This window comes from Argopecten irradians, chromosome 9 (genome assembly GCF_041381155.1).
Source record: "Argopecten irradians isolate NY chromosome 9, Ai_NY, whole genome shotgun sequence".
NCBI classification, from domain to species: domain Eukaryota; kingdom Metazoa; phylum Mollusca; class Bivalvia; order Pectinida; family Pectinidae; genus Argopecten; species Argopecten irradians.
In genome coordinates, this window is record NC_091142.1 from 19,974,050 (window position 1) to 19,991,465 (window position 17,416).

The following is a 17,416-nucleotide window of genomic DNA, read 5'->3' on the forward strand; positions in this document are numbered from 1 at the left end:
TTGTTGTCATTTTGAAGAAACGTAGCAGTAATTTTCATTGTTTTGTCACTTCAGTCAAAGCACTGCGTCATACGTGATGTCACGACTTTCGTCGGAATTCCATTCATATATTGGCGGTCAAGGCTACTCCGAGTCGGTCTCGATCACCATGATCAGACGATGTTTTGATTTTGGAGCTTGTTTTGTTGTATCAACATTTTTCACAGTTGTTCATATATGATCCAGCGAACATGATTTCGATACGAGTGTCCGACCTTTGTTGTGATACAGGATTGTACGTATTTAAACGTGATTCTTGTTTAGAAGCGAAGCGGAGGACTGTTCTCGCTCAGATGTTAGGCTATCGTACATTAACTATAATATGTGGTTTTCATGTTCGACAGCATGTTTGAAATCATAAATTTGTGTCTATCATTCAGAGTTCTATAATCATTTAGCGATTGTGTGTGTTGTCAGTAAGTTAACAGAAACATGCATGCTACAGTACGAGACATGATAGTCGGTCATTTTTGGACTTAGGCCTAACCGGATGACGTGACACAGGGGCACGCAACACATTCATTAAATGATTACGCCTAGTAGATATACATGTACGTCATATTCTAATAGGATACGATGCACGCATGATCAAAATATTATATATGTTAACAGCATTTACGAGCCTCTGTGCAACAGGTAGGCCTAGATGGCATATTTCAACAGTTGTCTCCATGTAACACAAATTAATCTTACATAGCTATCTTACATGGGCAAACTCTATATAACATAGCCTGATATGAGAGAAAATTTTATCTAAACTTACAATAAAGTTAAATTCTTACAAGTTTTGTATAAGTTTGTTACTATAAGTATTCTGCTATCATGATAACAGGCATTGGAACCTTGAAATGCATAAACATTATGTTGATTTCATGACAAACATTTTTTTTCATCTCAATGAAGTGACCATGAAAGATTTTCCGACAAATTACCAATAGCCTGGCGCAGTTGTCAGGTACCGATAATAAGTCGGTGGTTTTTCTCCGGGAACTCCATCTCCTCAACCTGATACATTCATAAATGACCCTGGTTACTAATAAGATATTAGTTATAATAGAACCAAATTCACCCTTCTCTAGATAGGCTTACCTCTGCTTGGTCCAGTAAAGGCTGTAGCCTCCTCTGGATGGCTATCTCTGCATTGTCAACCATTCTCTCTGTCGGACTCCGTGATCGTGCTTGTCTGTAGATGTAAATACACATTATATTCTGTGTTTGCATATTACAGAGTTATCTGCCCTTGTGAGTAGGTATTGATTGTGGTGTCATGTGTTTGTGAGAATAATGACATACTTTTCTGAGAAAACAATATTGATTTCACTCACAAAATAATGACATCACATTGGACACCTATCTCAAAAACTATCCGCAAGGGAGGTAACTGTAGTGTAATATGCAAAGACGGAATAGAGACAACACAAAACATACATCCTACAAAAACCAGAATATGATAAAGATCACTCAATGACCATTATACAAATATATTAATACTTAGTATTGGATAAAATGATTTTATATTAAATTATGAAAATACGAGTTAATTCCAATTCTTGGTATTTTATCTTAACACATTGTCATTAGATGTTTACAAATCAATAATTAGAAAAACTCAACAGGATACACAGGAATTCAAAACGTTACAATGCCTAATTAGATGAAAACTCATCAGTTTAACTAGAAAATTATAGCAGCATAAATATTCCAACATATTTCAGATTGATATCCCAGTAAATAATTGACAAAGAAACTCAACTCAAAGGAGTAGATATGATAGGACCAGTATTTGGCCTTAATTTTTCAGGCCGAAAAAGATCAACTCTGATCCACATCAATTGCAAATCAATAAATACTCTCATACTTGCCATTCATCAAAACATAACTTTTTATAACCATGTGCACGATGTGCTCCACCTATGACGTCATCAAATTGATGATTTTCCTCTTCTCGCCAAATTTTGCTAGAAATTCATCATCTTTAGGTTAGAAAAGGCTTGAAATGGATTTGGCCGCCACCTTGGAGCAACTTTATATTTTGCATGGATATGCGTAAGTACCCGATACACAACGTGTGAAAATCTCTTTCTGCTCCACGAAGGCGGCCACATTCATTTTTAGAGACAACCACTCAAAAAGTATGATTTTTCAAGGATTTTTCTGAAAAATGGCGGGAAACTGCATGTTGATGATGACGTCATAGTGAACATAGTTAGCACATGCGGGATATTTTCGGGATGTAATGTGTTAGCAAATGTATTCAACAGTTTTATTGCAAAATTTTTTGTTTTTTAATGGAGATTTAATTTTGGGGCCATATTCGAGTCTTAACGTACCTTCTCCTAATATGTTACTAATCTGACTAGATTTGATTTAAAAGACCACATTTACAATGCATCCTGTGTTGTAGCTTACCTTTCCCTTCGTGAAGTGGCAGAATGCAGCTGTCTGCCTTTCACTGGGGTCTTCTTCTGAAACGTTAAAACAAACAATTAATAACAGTTATAGGATTGACTCTTGATTCTGTGTATTTTGTTTTGAAATCAATGTTAAATGTTAATATACTTTTCACTAATTCAATCCAAGAAGATTTCACCACAAGATTATATTGATTACTGGATGAAAAATCTACATTAATTTTTAAGTGTTTTGTCGCAAACCTTTCCCATCTGTTCCATGTCATCAGGAAATAATGTTCTGAAACAAAGAATACAAAACAGTGAAATAAATATACATTAAGCCTCCTTATCATAAAAACCATACAGTTGTTGTCTTCTCTAGCATAATGAAATATATCTATTTTATTGATAAAATTTTGCTGATTATCTTCCCTATCAAACACGCCTCAAAAAAATTCTGAATAATAGATTTTAAATTGTAACTATAGACATTAAAAAGCTTCTGTCTTTGTGACAAAATGGCTTATTATAATAGGTATTAACCATTCAATATTTAATTTGGTAGTGTTTCACTCTATACATTTACTCTATCATGGCTTGCAGGTTGGTTACAACTTACTTGACCAGGTCTCCGTCCAACATGTCCTGGATGAGGTGACAACGCTGCAGCGCCGGACTCTGTGAACGAGTTCTTCGCCGCCCTCCTTTAGATGGAGTACGCCCAGACCCTGCTGGTCGCCATGGCTCTCGATGTTGTCCAGGACTCATTGATCGCTCTCTTTTTAGTTTGAATGAAAAATTATTATGGCCATGGTTTCTAAAATTGATTATTCATAATTTATTTTTTTGACAAAAGGTTTTTCTTATATAAATATTTTCTTATTTCAAATATAAACAAGAGGCCCAGAGGGCCTGTATCGCTCACCTGGTTTGTAATGCCAAATAATTTTCTGAATACAGGTTCATTGTTTCTTTTCTGAAGGAATTTTAATATTAACCTCTAAATCCCCTATTGGGCCCCACCCCTCCTGCCCCCTGGGGGTCAGAGCCAAAATTTATACAAGTTCTGTTCCCCTTCCACAAAGGATGTTTCTGGCCAAATTTGGTTACAATCCATGCAGAACTCTATGAGAAGTAGCGATTGATAGAATTTACCTCTATTTCCCCTATTGGGCCCCGCCCCTCCTGCCCCCTGAGGGTCAGAGCCAAAATTTATACAAGTTCTGTTCTCATACCCCGAAGGATGTTTGTGGCCAAATTTAGTTACAATCCATACAAAACTCTAGGACAATTAAGTAGCAATTTATAGAATTTACCAATAATTCCCCTATTGGGCCCCGCCCCTCCTGCCCCAGGGACCAGAGCCAAAATTTATACAAACTCAGTTCTTATTCTCCCAAGGATATTTCTGGCCAAATTTGGTTACATTACATGTAGAACTCTATGACTACTGGCGAATTAAAGGATTTACCTCTATTTCCCCTATTGGGCCCCACCCCTCCAGCCCCCGGGGGGCCAGAGCCAAAATTTATACAGGTTCTGTTCCCCTATCCCCAAGGATGTTTCTGGCCAAATTAGGTTACAATCCATGCAGAACTCTATGAGAAGTAGCGATTTATAGGATTTACCTCTATTTCCCCTATTGGGCCCCACCTCTCCTACCCCCAGGGGATCAGAGCCAAAATTTATACAAGTTCTGTTCCTCTTCCCCCAAGGATGTTTGTGGCCAAATTTGGTTACAATCCATGCAGAACTCTAGGACAAGTAGCGATTGATAGAATTTACCTCTATTTCCCCTATTGGGCCCCGCCCCTCCTGCCCCCTGAGGGTCAGAGCCAAAATTTATACAAGTTCTGTTCTCCTACCCCGAAGGATGTTTGTGGCCAAATTTAGTTACAATCCATACAAAACTCTAGGACAATTAAGTAGCAATTTATAGAATTTACCTATAATTCCCCTATTGGGCCCCGCCCCTCCTGCCCCGGGGACCAGAGCCAAAATTTATACAAACTCAGTTCTTATTCTCCCAAGGATATTTCTGGCCAAATTTGGTTACATTCCATGTAGAACTCTATGACTAGTAGCGAATTAAAGGATTTACCTCGATTTCCCCTATTGGGCCCCACCCCTCCATGCCCCTGGGGGGGCCAGAGCCAAAATTTATACAGGTTCTGTTCCCCTTCCCCCAAGGATGTTTCTGGCCAAATTAGGTTACAATCCATGCAGAACTCTACGACTAGTAGCAATTTATAGGATTTACCTCTATTTCCCCTATTGGGCCCCACCTCTCCTACCCCCAGGGGATCAGAGCCAAAATTTATACAAGTTCTGTTCCTCTTCCCCCAAGGATGTTTGTGGCCAAATTTGGTTACAATCCATGCAGAACTCTAGGACAAGTAGCGATTGATAGAATTTACCTCTATTTCCCCTATTGGGCCCCGCCCCTCCTGCCCCCTGAGGGTCAGAGCCAAAATTTATACAAGTTCTGTTCTCCTACCCCGAAGGATGTTTGTGGCCAAATTTAGTTACAATCCATACAAAACTCTAGGACAATTAAGTAGCAATTTATAGAATTTACCTATAATTCCCCTATTGGGCCCCGCCCCTCCTGCCCCGGGGACCAGAGCCAGAATTTATACAAACTCAGTTCTTATTCTCCCAAGGATTTTTCTGGCCAAATTTGGTTACATTCCATGCAGAACTCTATGACTAGTAGCGAATTAAAGGATTTACCTCTATTTCCCCTATTGGGCCCCACCCCTCCAGCCCCCGGGGGGCCAGAGCCAAAATTTATACAAGTTCTGTTCTCCTACCCCGAAGGATGTTTGTGGCCAAATTTAGTTACAATCCATACAAAACTCTAGGACAATTAAGTAGCAATTTATAGAATTTACCTATAATTCCCCTATTGGGCCCCGCCCCTCCTGCCCCGGGGACCAGAGCCAAAATTTATACAAACTCAGTTCTTATTCTCCCAAGGATATTTCTGGCCAAATTTGGTTACATTCCATGCAGAACTCTATGACTAGTAGCGAATTAAAGGATTTACCTCTATTTCCCCTATTGGGCCCCATCCCTCCAGCCCCCGGGGGGCCAGAGCCAAAATTTATACAAGTTCTGTTCCCCTTCCCCAAAGGATGTTTCTGGCCAAATTTGGTCACAATCCACGCAGAACTCTACGACTAGTAGCAATTTATAGGATTTACCTCTATTTCCCCTATTGGGCCCCGCCCCTCCTGCCCCCGGGGGGTCAGAGCCAAAATTTATACAATTTCTGTTCCCCTTCCCCCAAGGATATGTTTGTGGCCAAATTTGGTTACAATCCATGTAGAACTCTATGACAAGTAGCGATTTAAAGGATTTACCTCTATTTCCCCTATTGGGCCCCGCCCCTCCTGCCCCCGGGGGGGGGGGGGGGGGGGGTCAGAGCCAAAATTTATACAAGTTCTGTTCCCCTTCCCCCAAGGATGTTTGTGGCAAAATTTAGTTACAATCCATGTAGAACTCTATGACTAGTAGCGATTTAAAGGATTTACCTCTATTTCCCCTATTGGGCCCCACCCCTCCTGCCCCCGGGGGGTCAGAGCCAAAATTTATACAAGTTCTGTTCCCCTTCCCCCAAGGATGTTTGTGGCAAAATTTAGTTACAATCCATGTAGAACTCTATGACAAGTAGCGATTTAAAGGATTTACCTCTATTTCCCCTATTTGGCCCCGCCCCTTCCTGCCCCCGGGGGGTCAGAGCCAAAATTTATACAAGTTCTGTTTCCCTTCCCCAAGGATGTTTCTGGCCAAATTTGGTTACAATCCATGTAGAACTCTATGACAAGTAGTGATTTAAAGGATTTACCTCTATTTCCCCTCTTGGGCCCCGCCCCTCCTGCCCCCGGGGGGTCAGAGCCAAAATTTATACAAGTTCTGTTCCCCTTCCCCCAAGGATGTTTGTGGCAAAATTTAGTTACAATCCATGTAGAACTCTATGACTAGTAGCGATTTAAAGGATTTACCTCTATTTCCCCTATTGGGCGCCCCGCCCCTCCTGCCCCCGGGGGGTCAGAGCCAAAATTTATACAAGTTCTGTTCCCCTTCCCCCAAGGATGTTTGTGGCCAAATTTGGTTACAATCCATGCAGAACTCTATGACTAGTAGCGATTTAAAGGAAATGTTGACGGACAGACGGACGGACGGACGACGGACGGACGGACGACGGACGCCGCGCCATGACATAAGCTCACCGGCCCTTCGGGCCAGGTGAGCTAAAAAATAAAAGAAATATGACTTGATACCAGATGGGTACGCCCCTGGTAAATAAGGTCACCCCAAATGCATGGTAGAAGTCTACCTCCAATGTTTCGAAATTATAAACCTGATACCAGATGGGTCATCCCTGGTAAATAAGGTTATAAATAACAGATTAAATTAAGGGTAGAAGTCTACCTATATAATAAGTATGTTTGTAGTCGTACGAGTAACTCCTAAGAAGCCACATGTTAGGTTATTTAGTCTTAGTTTAGGTTGTAGGTTCTTTATTTTGTACATCTATCGATATGATTAATTGCTTTTTGAATTAGATGCATCATGGATGTATTCGTAGTAATAAACATTTTAACTATAATCTTGCCTTATTGTATTGTGTGTAAATAGGTAGAGAGGCTGCCACCTAAGAACAGCATGCTATAAATTGACCTCCTGGGGTTGGGATAAGGTGCGTATAATACAGGTGTTGTTAACTGTGATACACCTGACTGAACATATTGAAGGGGCCCAATGAAGGTCCCAGGTCCCTGGCTGACCAATGTTAGGTAATTAAATTATCATACCGTGTGGTTGATGAAACAGTATGAAGTCCAAGTGACCATGGCAACGGCAGTCCTAGATTACCTTTCGAGCAGGCATGTACAATATATTGTACATGTACATGACGTATATGAGATACTTATAAATCCTTGATGGATCACACATTTTGTTACCACGTAACTCACGCGGTTTGTAAAAGGTCAGAATCGGAGATTATCAAATTATCAGAGTTTCTAAAATCAAAATAATTGTGACAAATACAGAATCTAATCAACAACTATGTATCTATAGTTTGAATTGGCAGAAGTTGGATTTATTTTGACTCTGTTTGATTTATTATCAGGCATGTGACCTACATTTTAGCAGAAAACATATATATATTTTTCCACTTCTTCAAATAGTAGGCACTAACATCCCTAGTTTGTGCTTCCTACCACAAACTAACTGGCAGCAAGCTCTCTTCACTCAAGGAATTAACGTTTTTAATTAATGAGCATGTTGGGTCGAAATAACCTGCCGTATACATCAAACGGGCCAAGACATTTGTACCTGCACACAATAGATGTAAACAAACATGTAGACGAACACGTTGTGTTAGTGTTATTTCGGACTGAAGAAGGCCCTATAGTGGCTGAATATATATTCCATAGAAATGATTTTGATTTTACTTTGAATTTATTTTGGCCTTTTTATTTCGGATTATTAAAGGTAGGTTTCGCCAAATGAAATATAAAGACTACGAAATTGAAATTTATCCTATACATAGATATAATCTTCAGATCATCTTCAATGCATACAGCGAACGATATGGGTGGTCAGTTGCCTAGCTTGACCAGGAAAATACTCCTCTAACAAGAGGCCCAGAGGGCCTGTATCGCTCACCTGGTTTGTAATGCCAAGTAATATTCTGGATACAGGTTCATTGTTTATTTTCTGAAGAAATTTGAATATTTACCTCTAATTCCCCTATTGGGCCCCACCATTCCTGCCCCCTGGGGGTCAGAGCCAAAATTTATACAAGCTCTGTTCCCCTTCCCCCAAGGATGTTTGTGGCCAAATTTGGTTGTAATCCATGCAGAACTCTATGACAAGTAGCGATTTATAGGATTTACCTTTATTTCCCCTATTGGGCCCCGCCCCTCCTGCCCCCAAGGGGTCAGAGCCAAAATTTATACAAGTTCTGTTCCCCTTCTCCCAAGGATGTTTGTGGCCAAATTTGGTCACAATCCATGCAGAACTCTAGGACAAGTAGCGATTTATAGGATTTACCTTTATTTCCCCTATTGGGCCCCGCCCCTTCTGCCCCTGGGGGGTCAGAGCCAAAATTTATACAAGTTCTGTTCCCCTTCCCCAAAGAATGTTTGTGGCTAAATTTGGTTACAATCCATGCAGAATTCTATGACTAGTAGCGATTTATAGGATTTACCTTTATTTCCCCTATTGGGCCCCGCCCCTCCTGCCCCGGGGGCTCAGAGCCAAAATTTATACAAGTTCCGTTCCCCTTCTCCAAAAGATGTTTGTGGCCAAATTTGGTCACAATCCATGCAGAACTCTAGGACAAGTAGCGATTTATAGGATTTACCTTTATTTCCCATATTGGGCCCCGCCCCTCCTGCCCCCGGGGGGTCAGAGTCAAAATTGATACAGATTCTGTTCCCCTTCCCCAAAGAATGTTTGTGGTCAAATTTGGTTACAATCCATGCAGAACTCTATGACTAGTAGTGATTTATAGGATTTACCTTTATTTCCCCTATTGAGCTCCGCCCCTCCTGCCCCCAGGGGCTCAGAGCTAAAATTTATACAAGTTCTGTTCACCTTCTCCTAAGGATGTTTGTGGCCAAATTTGGTCACAATCCATGCAGAACTCTAGGACAAGTAGTGATTTATAGGATTTACCTTTATTTCCCCTATTGGGCCCCGCCCCTCCTGCCCCCGGGGGCTCAGAGCCAAAATTTATACAAGTTCTGTTTCCCTTCCCCAAGGATGCTTGTGGCCAAATTTGGTTACAATCCATGCAGAACTCTATGACTAGTAGCGATTTATAGGATTTACCTTTATTTCCCCTATTGGGCCCCGCCCCTCCTGCCCCGGGGGGTCAGAGCCAAATTTTATACAAGTTCTGTTCCCCTTCCCCAAAGAATGTTTGTGGCCAAATTTGGTTACAATCCATGAAGAACTCTATGACTAGTAGCGATTTATAGGATTTACCTTTATTTCCTATATTGGGCCCCGCCCCTCCTGCCCCCAGGGGGTCAGAGCCAAAATTTATACAAGTTCTGTTCCCCTTCTCCTAAGGATGTTTGTGGCCAAATTTGGTCACAATCCATGCAGAACTCTAGGACAAGTAGCGATTTATAGGATTAACCTTTATTTCCCCTATTGGGCCCCGCCCCTCCTGCCCCCGGGGGCTCAGAGCCAAAATTTATACAAGTTCTGTTCCCCTTCCCCCAAGGATGCTTGTGGCCAAATTTGGTTACAATCCATGCAGAACTCTATGACTAGTAGCGATTTATAGGATTTACCTTTATTTCCCCTATTGGGCCCCGCCCCTCCTGCCCCCAGGGGCTCAGAGCCAAAATTTATACAAGTTCTGTTCCCCTTCCCCCAAGGATGTTTGTGGCCAAATTTGGTCACAATCCATGCAGAACTCTATGACTAGTAGCGATTTAAAGGAAATGTTGACGGACAGACAGACGGACGGACGGACGGACGGACGGACGACGGACGACGGACGCCGCGCCATGGCATAAGCTCACCGGCCCTTCGGGCCAGGTGAGCTAAAAATGCCTTTGTCATGGTCTCTTCAGTTCTCATTCAAAATAGATATCTTTTTATTTGGTATGAAATTTCAAACTACTCGCTGTGTATCATTTACCCACTGTGAAAGGGGAGGTGACACTAACTTGACGACTAAAATAAATTTTCCACATAGGATTTACTGGTCTCTTTTATGATTAAAAGATTTTAAATTTCTGAAGAAAAAATGCCCAACATATGTACATATTTACCTGGATGGAGTAGGGGGAGCAGAAAAGGATCTTTCCACGACAAGGTTACGCTGAGGAGTCACAGACTTGAGGTTTGATGAGACTGTGGGATCGGCAAAGTGACAGTCAGCATTCACTTGGACGGTAGCCCTTTGGGCACGAGCTCTCTTCTCCTGCAAACACAAGACCATGTCAGATTGAATCAGCAGATAATCTCTTATAGGAAGTCATATCCATAGTGGGATATATTATACTTCTAAAGTGAATACTGCAATGAGCTGACATTTACAATTCATATATAATTATTGGGATTTGTATGCCTTATTTTGTTAAGACAAAAATAAACCTGCAGTAATAAATTTACAAAATTTTATAAATAACAATGTAAAAAACAATACAGTGGAAATCGGTTAATACGAACTCGAAGGGACGCAATAAAAACTTCGAGTTATGCACGATGTGTTCAAATTTAAGCGAGTTCTCAATTAAGTATACCGACAATCTCTTTTACATGGAATAGATCTACTTGTTCTGAGTCGGTAAACAATGGTGAGCAAGAAAAGATCTAAAAAATCGTCGATGGTGATTGCAAAATTTATAACAATAAAGCGAAATAAATCCAAAATATCGATTTACAACTGCAGTCACAAATAACTTACGTAACTGAGTACACATTGTTTCATAGGAAGTTACGTAGAAAGTAATTCTGCGCATGTCAACTTCATGATCAAACGATGGTTGTCTGGTGAATGGTGTTAAGTCTATTTTGCCGAGTAAAAAGTTTCAAAGCGCTAAACATTATTCTACACCCATTAATTGTAGCATTGCTCTATAAAAACAGTGATCGTATACGCTTCAAGTTGTGATTGCATTTGAAACACAGTGCCAGGTGGCTAGAGATTAACGTTAGTTCCGTCCGAGTGACCACACCATACATATGTGATAGGCGGCGGATCGCGAGAGACCTGTTTTTATGATGTCGCCATTTCAGTCAGGGTAATGTTTATGTAAGTAATGATTATGTACTTCAACTTTACAACTGATTATCGCTGACGATTGTTGATATAATATAACTTAGGTTCATTGCTAAACATTAAACAGTTTTTCCATGTTTTGTAGTTGTAAGCGGCTTTTGAAATGCCGTGTTACAGAAAAATTTTAAAAAAGATATCGGCATTTCAGCGATCTCGGTGTCCAAAAAAATCTCAATTCGTGTTATACGAATATCTAATGTATGATTTTTGTCATTCGGACCAAAAAATTTACTTCGTATAATCCAGAATTATTGAGGTGTTACGTTTTAGTATGTTCCATAGGTTTGTTAATCAAAGATAAAAGAAAGAATTCGGACCTTGGGACCGGCTATCAGTACTTAGTATGTAACCGGCGTAAGCTCGATTTTTCCGAGTTTGGTTCAATTATGTTCCACTGTAATGTGAAATGCAAATTGGTAGATCACATTACACTGTACTGCCATTTTTGCGTTCTTAAGCGATTTTAATATTAGCTTTGTAAAAGTCAAAATACTATTACAGTTGTAAAGTTTTTGTTTGCTCGAAATTTTAATGTTGGAGGAATTTACGTTAATTCATTGGAATATAAAAATGGCTCAGGTCTCTATCGGCATACTAGTAATGTTTGACTCCCGTTAGAATTTTTAAACTCCAAAACCAATTAAATTCGGTTAGGAATTACTTCTTTGTCCCAGATATAAACTATAGGAACACATGACAGCTTTCAGTACTTACATTAACAAACACAAACATGAATGCCTACCTGTAGTTTGCCTGGTAAGATGAGACTTTTAGCCGGGGCCTGTGATGGTTGGTGCCCCGAGACTTCCCAAGCCATTCCAGCTTTGCCTCTCTTTAGCTCTCCTGCCTCCACCAGGGCGGCGATACCAGCTCTCATGGCCGCTTTCCTATCTGGTGTCCCCCTCCATTACAACTAGTAAAGTTATGAACATTTGTTTAAGTTAAAAACCAATTAATAAGTTCCTTTCAGGTGTCCCTTCCATCACCACTAGTAAAGTTATGAATATAAATTAAAGTTAAAAACCAATTAATTTTATAGGTAAATAAAAATATGTAAATCAATGTTGACCCTGAGTGCACCAGAACATTTCACATTTAATACACTTCAATATTTAGTATAGACCTTAACATAGTGGAATGTTTTCTTTTGATAGATTGATTTAATCTTAGGCAATACTTTTTTTTAAGATCTAGATACAGCATATCTAGTTCACTCAAATTACAAGTTCTATTCAGTTCTGATATGAAGTATATGCTCATACAGTAGGTATCGACAGTTTAGATTAATTTTACATTTTTCATTTTCTGTTCTATAAGAATACTTATCAAGTATATTGTGGCACTAAATTTTAGTAGCTGTAAAAGGTTATTTCAGTGTATTGACTGTACTCTGTATAAGAAATCATTCTGGTCATTCAGGTGAGCTGCTTTCTCACCTTTTCTAGGTTTCTCAACTTTTCTCGATCCTGCCGTAGATGGTTTGATAATTCCTAAAGGCAAAATAAACACAATTAAAACTTAATGGGATAGTATCAATGAAGTTTTAATCTATGTGTGGTTAAATTATATCCACATAATAACAAATATTCAGGTCAATACAGACACCTGACCCTAATGGTGTTCACCATTAAAACTTTTGTCCTGATGTCTACTACTGGGGTAAACATAGGTAGTGAAATTATTATATATCTGGGTTATCATACCGAAAATCATATTTCATCTACCAACTGCATTCAATAGAAAACAAGAAACAAAATCAAGGTGAAGAGTAAAGACCTTTCATAGGTTTGTTCTCTTTGCCCACATCTCTTCTCTGCACTGGACGACCCCTCTGTGGGGGGTCTTGACGAGTAAAAGGACCACGAGGAGGTTCCTTTATCTTGGTAACAACAGGTTTGGCGACCTCCTTCTCAGGTAAGTCTTTGCACCATGCTTTGTTTAGATCCTTAAACGAAAGAAAATATAACTGGATGAATACAGGGCTTGGTATAGGATTTTTTGAAACATATGCATATTAATTAACATCTAATTATAATACTGCGAGTTATATTCCGAAATTAGAACAAAAAATTGAATGATTTAAATCAACAAAGCACTGTAATAGTTGTAGTGTCAATTAATTTTGTAAAATATTTTCTATCAGGACATGCAACATTAGGAATAGAAATCTTCATAATATACATGTATGTAATCTACATTTTTATTTTATAAGTAACAAATAACTATGATATTACGGAAAATAAATTTTAATCATACACTAATAAGCAAGATATTCATGAATATATAATACTTTTTATAACACACAAACAGTCATAAAAAAGCAGGTATCACCAAGGTTACTTCTAAACTCTACATCGACCTTGTCCAGCATCTTAAGTAGGTCGGCCTGTACACTGGACTGTTCCGAGGCCATCTGGTTACTGAGAAGTGTCATTTGTCTAATGAGGAGGGCCAGTTCATGGTAGGTAGCAGGCAGACCTCCACTTAGGTCTGTATGGGGGTAGGTTAGCAACGAAGGACTGGATCGCCCGTATAGCTCCACCGGTGAGCTGCCGCAAGTCTGGCAGAATCTACGACTCTGAAGGAAAAATCACCAAGTCTGATAATGATTTGTTTAAGAAGGGCCAGCAATTATCATTGTTATATGTAGAAACTTTTCTATAGGCCTAATGAAATTGAAATGAAAGTAGGATAGTATATGACAGTCACATTTTCTTATATTAACAAATTCCCTTTTGAAATAATGAAATTAAAGGTTCTCATGTTTCATATACTATATATATTTCATATGTACAAATTGCTTGACGAATGTCAATGTGAAATAGGATGCAATGCATATGTGTTGCCACCACAATTTAGTCTAGTACAGTATTCCCTACCTTCTTTGTATGTTTTATCTTCTCTGGACCGAGGCGGATACATTCGTTCTGTAACTCACGGACCTGCTGTCGTAGCATGTAGAGCTGACGGGAAGTTCGAGTTGCCAGCTCTTCCATGCGTACATGCTTTCGCTGCGCTCCCTCCTCCACCTCAAGGTACCCATCCTTCGGGCGTTGTTTGGAGGATGGTTGTAAGAAGGACATGTCTTGATCTGGCATGAGAAATAACAAACAGTTTATGAAACAACAATTAGATGAAAGGTACACAGGTACTTGGTCATCATTTGTGATAAAGACCATTAATCTGTTTGGTTTACATTTTAATGGTAATGCATAAATTACTCTGTGATAAGTAAAGGTTTATACAGCAGTATTATCATTTTCATACCCTGAATCTCAGCCTAGTTGAATATTGGAGGAATCGTGTCAATGATATCAACGTCATAATCAATACCTACAAGCCAGATAACTTTGTTGGATGAACTCCAATCTGTACTAAAGAATCAAGCCAGCACCGCAGAATTTAACCTTATCAACAACCTTCTCGAATCTACCAGAACCGCTATTCAAAAGGAACTCTCAAAACAGAAACGTTAGCAAACTATGACAAGGAAAAGGAAATTTATAAAACGAAATAAGTACCGCAAGATTCAAAACAAGAAACCTTTGCAACCTACCAACCATGAATCAGTAATAAACCTATCTAACGAACCGCTTAATGAACATGAACTATCAATTCTCTCCAGGGGCTATCGTTCTGCCCCACACCCAAACCACCTGATTCCATTTCTACACAAAGAGATTTATATCTTTTTTACCGCAGAATCCGCCTAGATCACCACTTTAATAACAATGAGGATAACCAAGAGATTTCACCTTTCAAAACCTCGTCCGGTTGGACACCTAGAACCAATAAAAGTCAACACCTAAACACCTTTCTCAATGTACTAGATTACTCTATTAACCAGGAAATCAACCAACCAAATAACAAAATTCATAAAAACCTCTCAACGGAAGAAACAACCGCTTTAAACAACTTACGACATCGTAACGATATCGTCATCAAACCAGCTGATAAAGGAGGAGCAATAGTAGTCATGAACCGCACAGATTATCTACAAAAAGCCATGGATCTATTAAACGAGAAAGACCACTATCTGCCATTAGACAATGATCTCACAAGTAATATCACCAAGGATATCAATAAATTTCTATCTACTGTTCAGACCAAACTCCCTGATGATATATTCAGATTCAACCGCATCAAGCACACTAGAACCCCACTTTTCTACATCCTGCCGAAAGTCCACAAAATGGGTATCCCGGGACGCCCCATAGTCTCGGCTATAGGGGGACCGACGGAAAAATTATCAGCAACAGTAGACCACTTCCTAAAACCATTGGCACAGGCTGTACCTTCATATATCCAAGATACAACTGATTTCTTACTCAAACTTAAGTCACTTGGAAACATTCCCCCGGATAGTCTCCTAGTTACGGCAGATGTATCTTCCCTATACACGTCAATCCCACATAGAGAAGGCATCCTAGCGACTAAGGAAGCTCTAGACGCGGCTAAACAATCCAAACCACCTACATGGATATTACTACGTTTTCTGCACCTAATTCTCACCAAGAATTGTTTTGAGTTTGATGGCAAATTCTATTTACAGACACAGGGAACCAGCATGGGGACAAAATGTGCTCCCAATTATGCCATAATCTTCATGGACCAACTGGAACAGAAATTTCTAAGTCAACAAACCACCAAACCGCTTATTTGGTGGCGATTTATTGACGACATTTTTATGATTTGGACCCACCACCGCAATGCGCTTAGTGCATTCATGGAACGTCTAAACCAATTCCACAAAACCATCAATTTCACGTTTGAGGTCAGTGATAGTCAGATTACTTTTTTAGATACTACGGTCACCAAACTCCCTTCTGGCGCCCTACGCACATCACTCTATTCCAAACCAACAGATGCCCATCTATATTTACATTATTCGTCTTGCCATCCCAAACACCAGATCAAAAGTATTCCCAAAAGCCAGGCTCTACGTATCCGCAGAATATGCAGTGACACCGCAGATTTTGAAAACCAGATGATGATTATGAAAGAACATTTCCTGAAAAGGGGCTATCCAGCAAAATTGATCAATAAAAGCATCAACACAGCACGTCAAATACCGAGGGAAAATTTACTTGGAGAGCCAACACCAACAACCGGAAAAAAGTTCTACCGCTGGTCACAACATTCAATCCAAGAAACCCACACTTCCTAAAAAATATTCGAAACCATAACGTGATTTTGAACTCCGCCACAGACACGTCTGCTATTTTAGAAAAAAACATCATCGTAGCATACAGAAGGACACTTAATCTAAAGGATATCCTAGTACACGCAAAAGCAAATAATACCAACAAAACTTTAGGTTCTTCCCCATGCAACTCACCATGCCATACCTGTCCGTACATGAAAACGAAACGAACCATAACTAGCCACAAAACCGGAGCCATTTTCAAGATAAAAAGCTCTATAACTTGTACCACACCTAGTGTGGTCTACGTAATTGAATGCCGCAAATGTGGAATTCAGTACGTGGGCCAAACTTCCAACAATATTCAAGAAAGAATGAGAGGCCATTTCTACGATATCAAAAACGCCAACGAGTATAAACAAGTATCGCGCCACTTTCTCCACATGCAACCATCATATTGATGACGTCATCATCATTGGAGTAGCAACCACAGTAAACAACAACAACATCCGCCTACGAACCGAGGAGGCGTGGATCACGAATCTGCGCACTCTACAACCGGACGGTCTCAACATCCAATTTTAACTATGGCCAATATCAAATTTACCAAGAAGAAACCTATCCAATCTTCTACTGAACGAAAGCCGCAAAAACACATTCAATGCTCCAAGTGCATTACCAAACTCAGCACCATCGCTGCACTAAGAAGACATATGAAGAACAAACATAGTGTGCAAGTCACCAGATATGAATGCCGCATTTGTCTAAAACACTACTGCAGGAAAGACGTAGCCGCAAGACACGTCAGGAATGTACACCCAGAAGAAGATATCACCACATCCATCACAACAGAACAATTTTCTCCACGAGAGTTAGCTACTAAACCTACTGCTTGGAAACCACCATTCGAAGCCAGCAAGGTAGATTTCAACAAAACTAAATTCAGAATCACCTATGCTCCTGAGAAATATCACAGAGAACACACTGAACAACCCATGGAATCCAACATCGATAACACACTAG

General features: G+C 39.8%; 2 protein-coding genes across 3 annotated transcripts in view; both read right to left on the reverse strand.

Annotated features, from left to right (window-relative positions):
• LOC138331725 (protein moonraker-like) overlaps positions 1–17,416 on the reverse strand; it is a 42,654-nt gene that overhangs the window by 11,315 nt on the left and 13,923 nt on the right. The window lies entirely within an intron of this gene.
• Positions 12,138–15,228, reverse strand: LOC138331029 (protein moonraker-like). The gene is made up of 6 exons (XM_069278485.1): positions 15,171–15,228; positions 14,130–14,341; positions 13,604–13,828; positions 13,027–13,195; positions 12,687–12,740; positions 12,138–12,163 (listed from the first exon to the last, which is right to left on the reverse strand). The coding sequence occupies exons 1-6, from the start codon at positions 15,226–15,228 to the stop codon at positions 12,138–12,140; spliced, it is 744 nt and encodes a 247-aa protein (XP_069134586.1).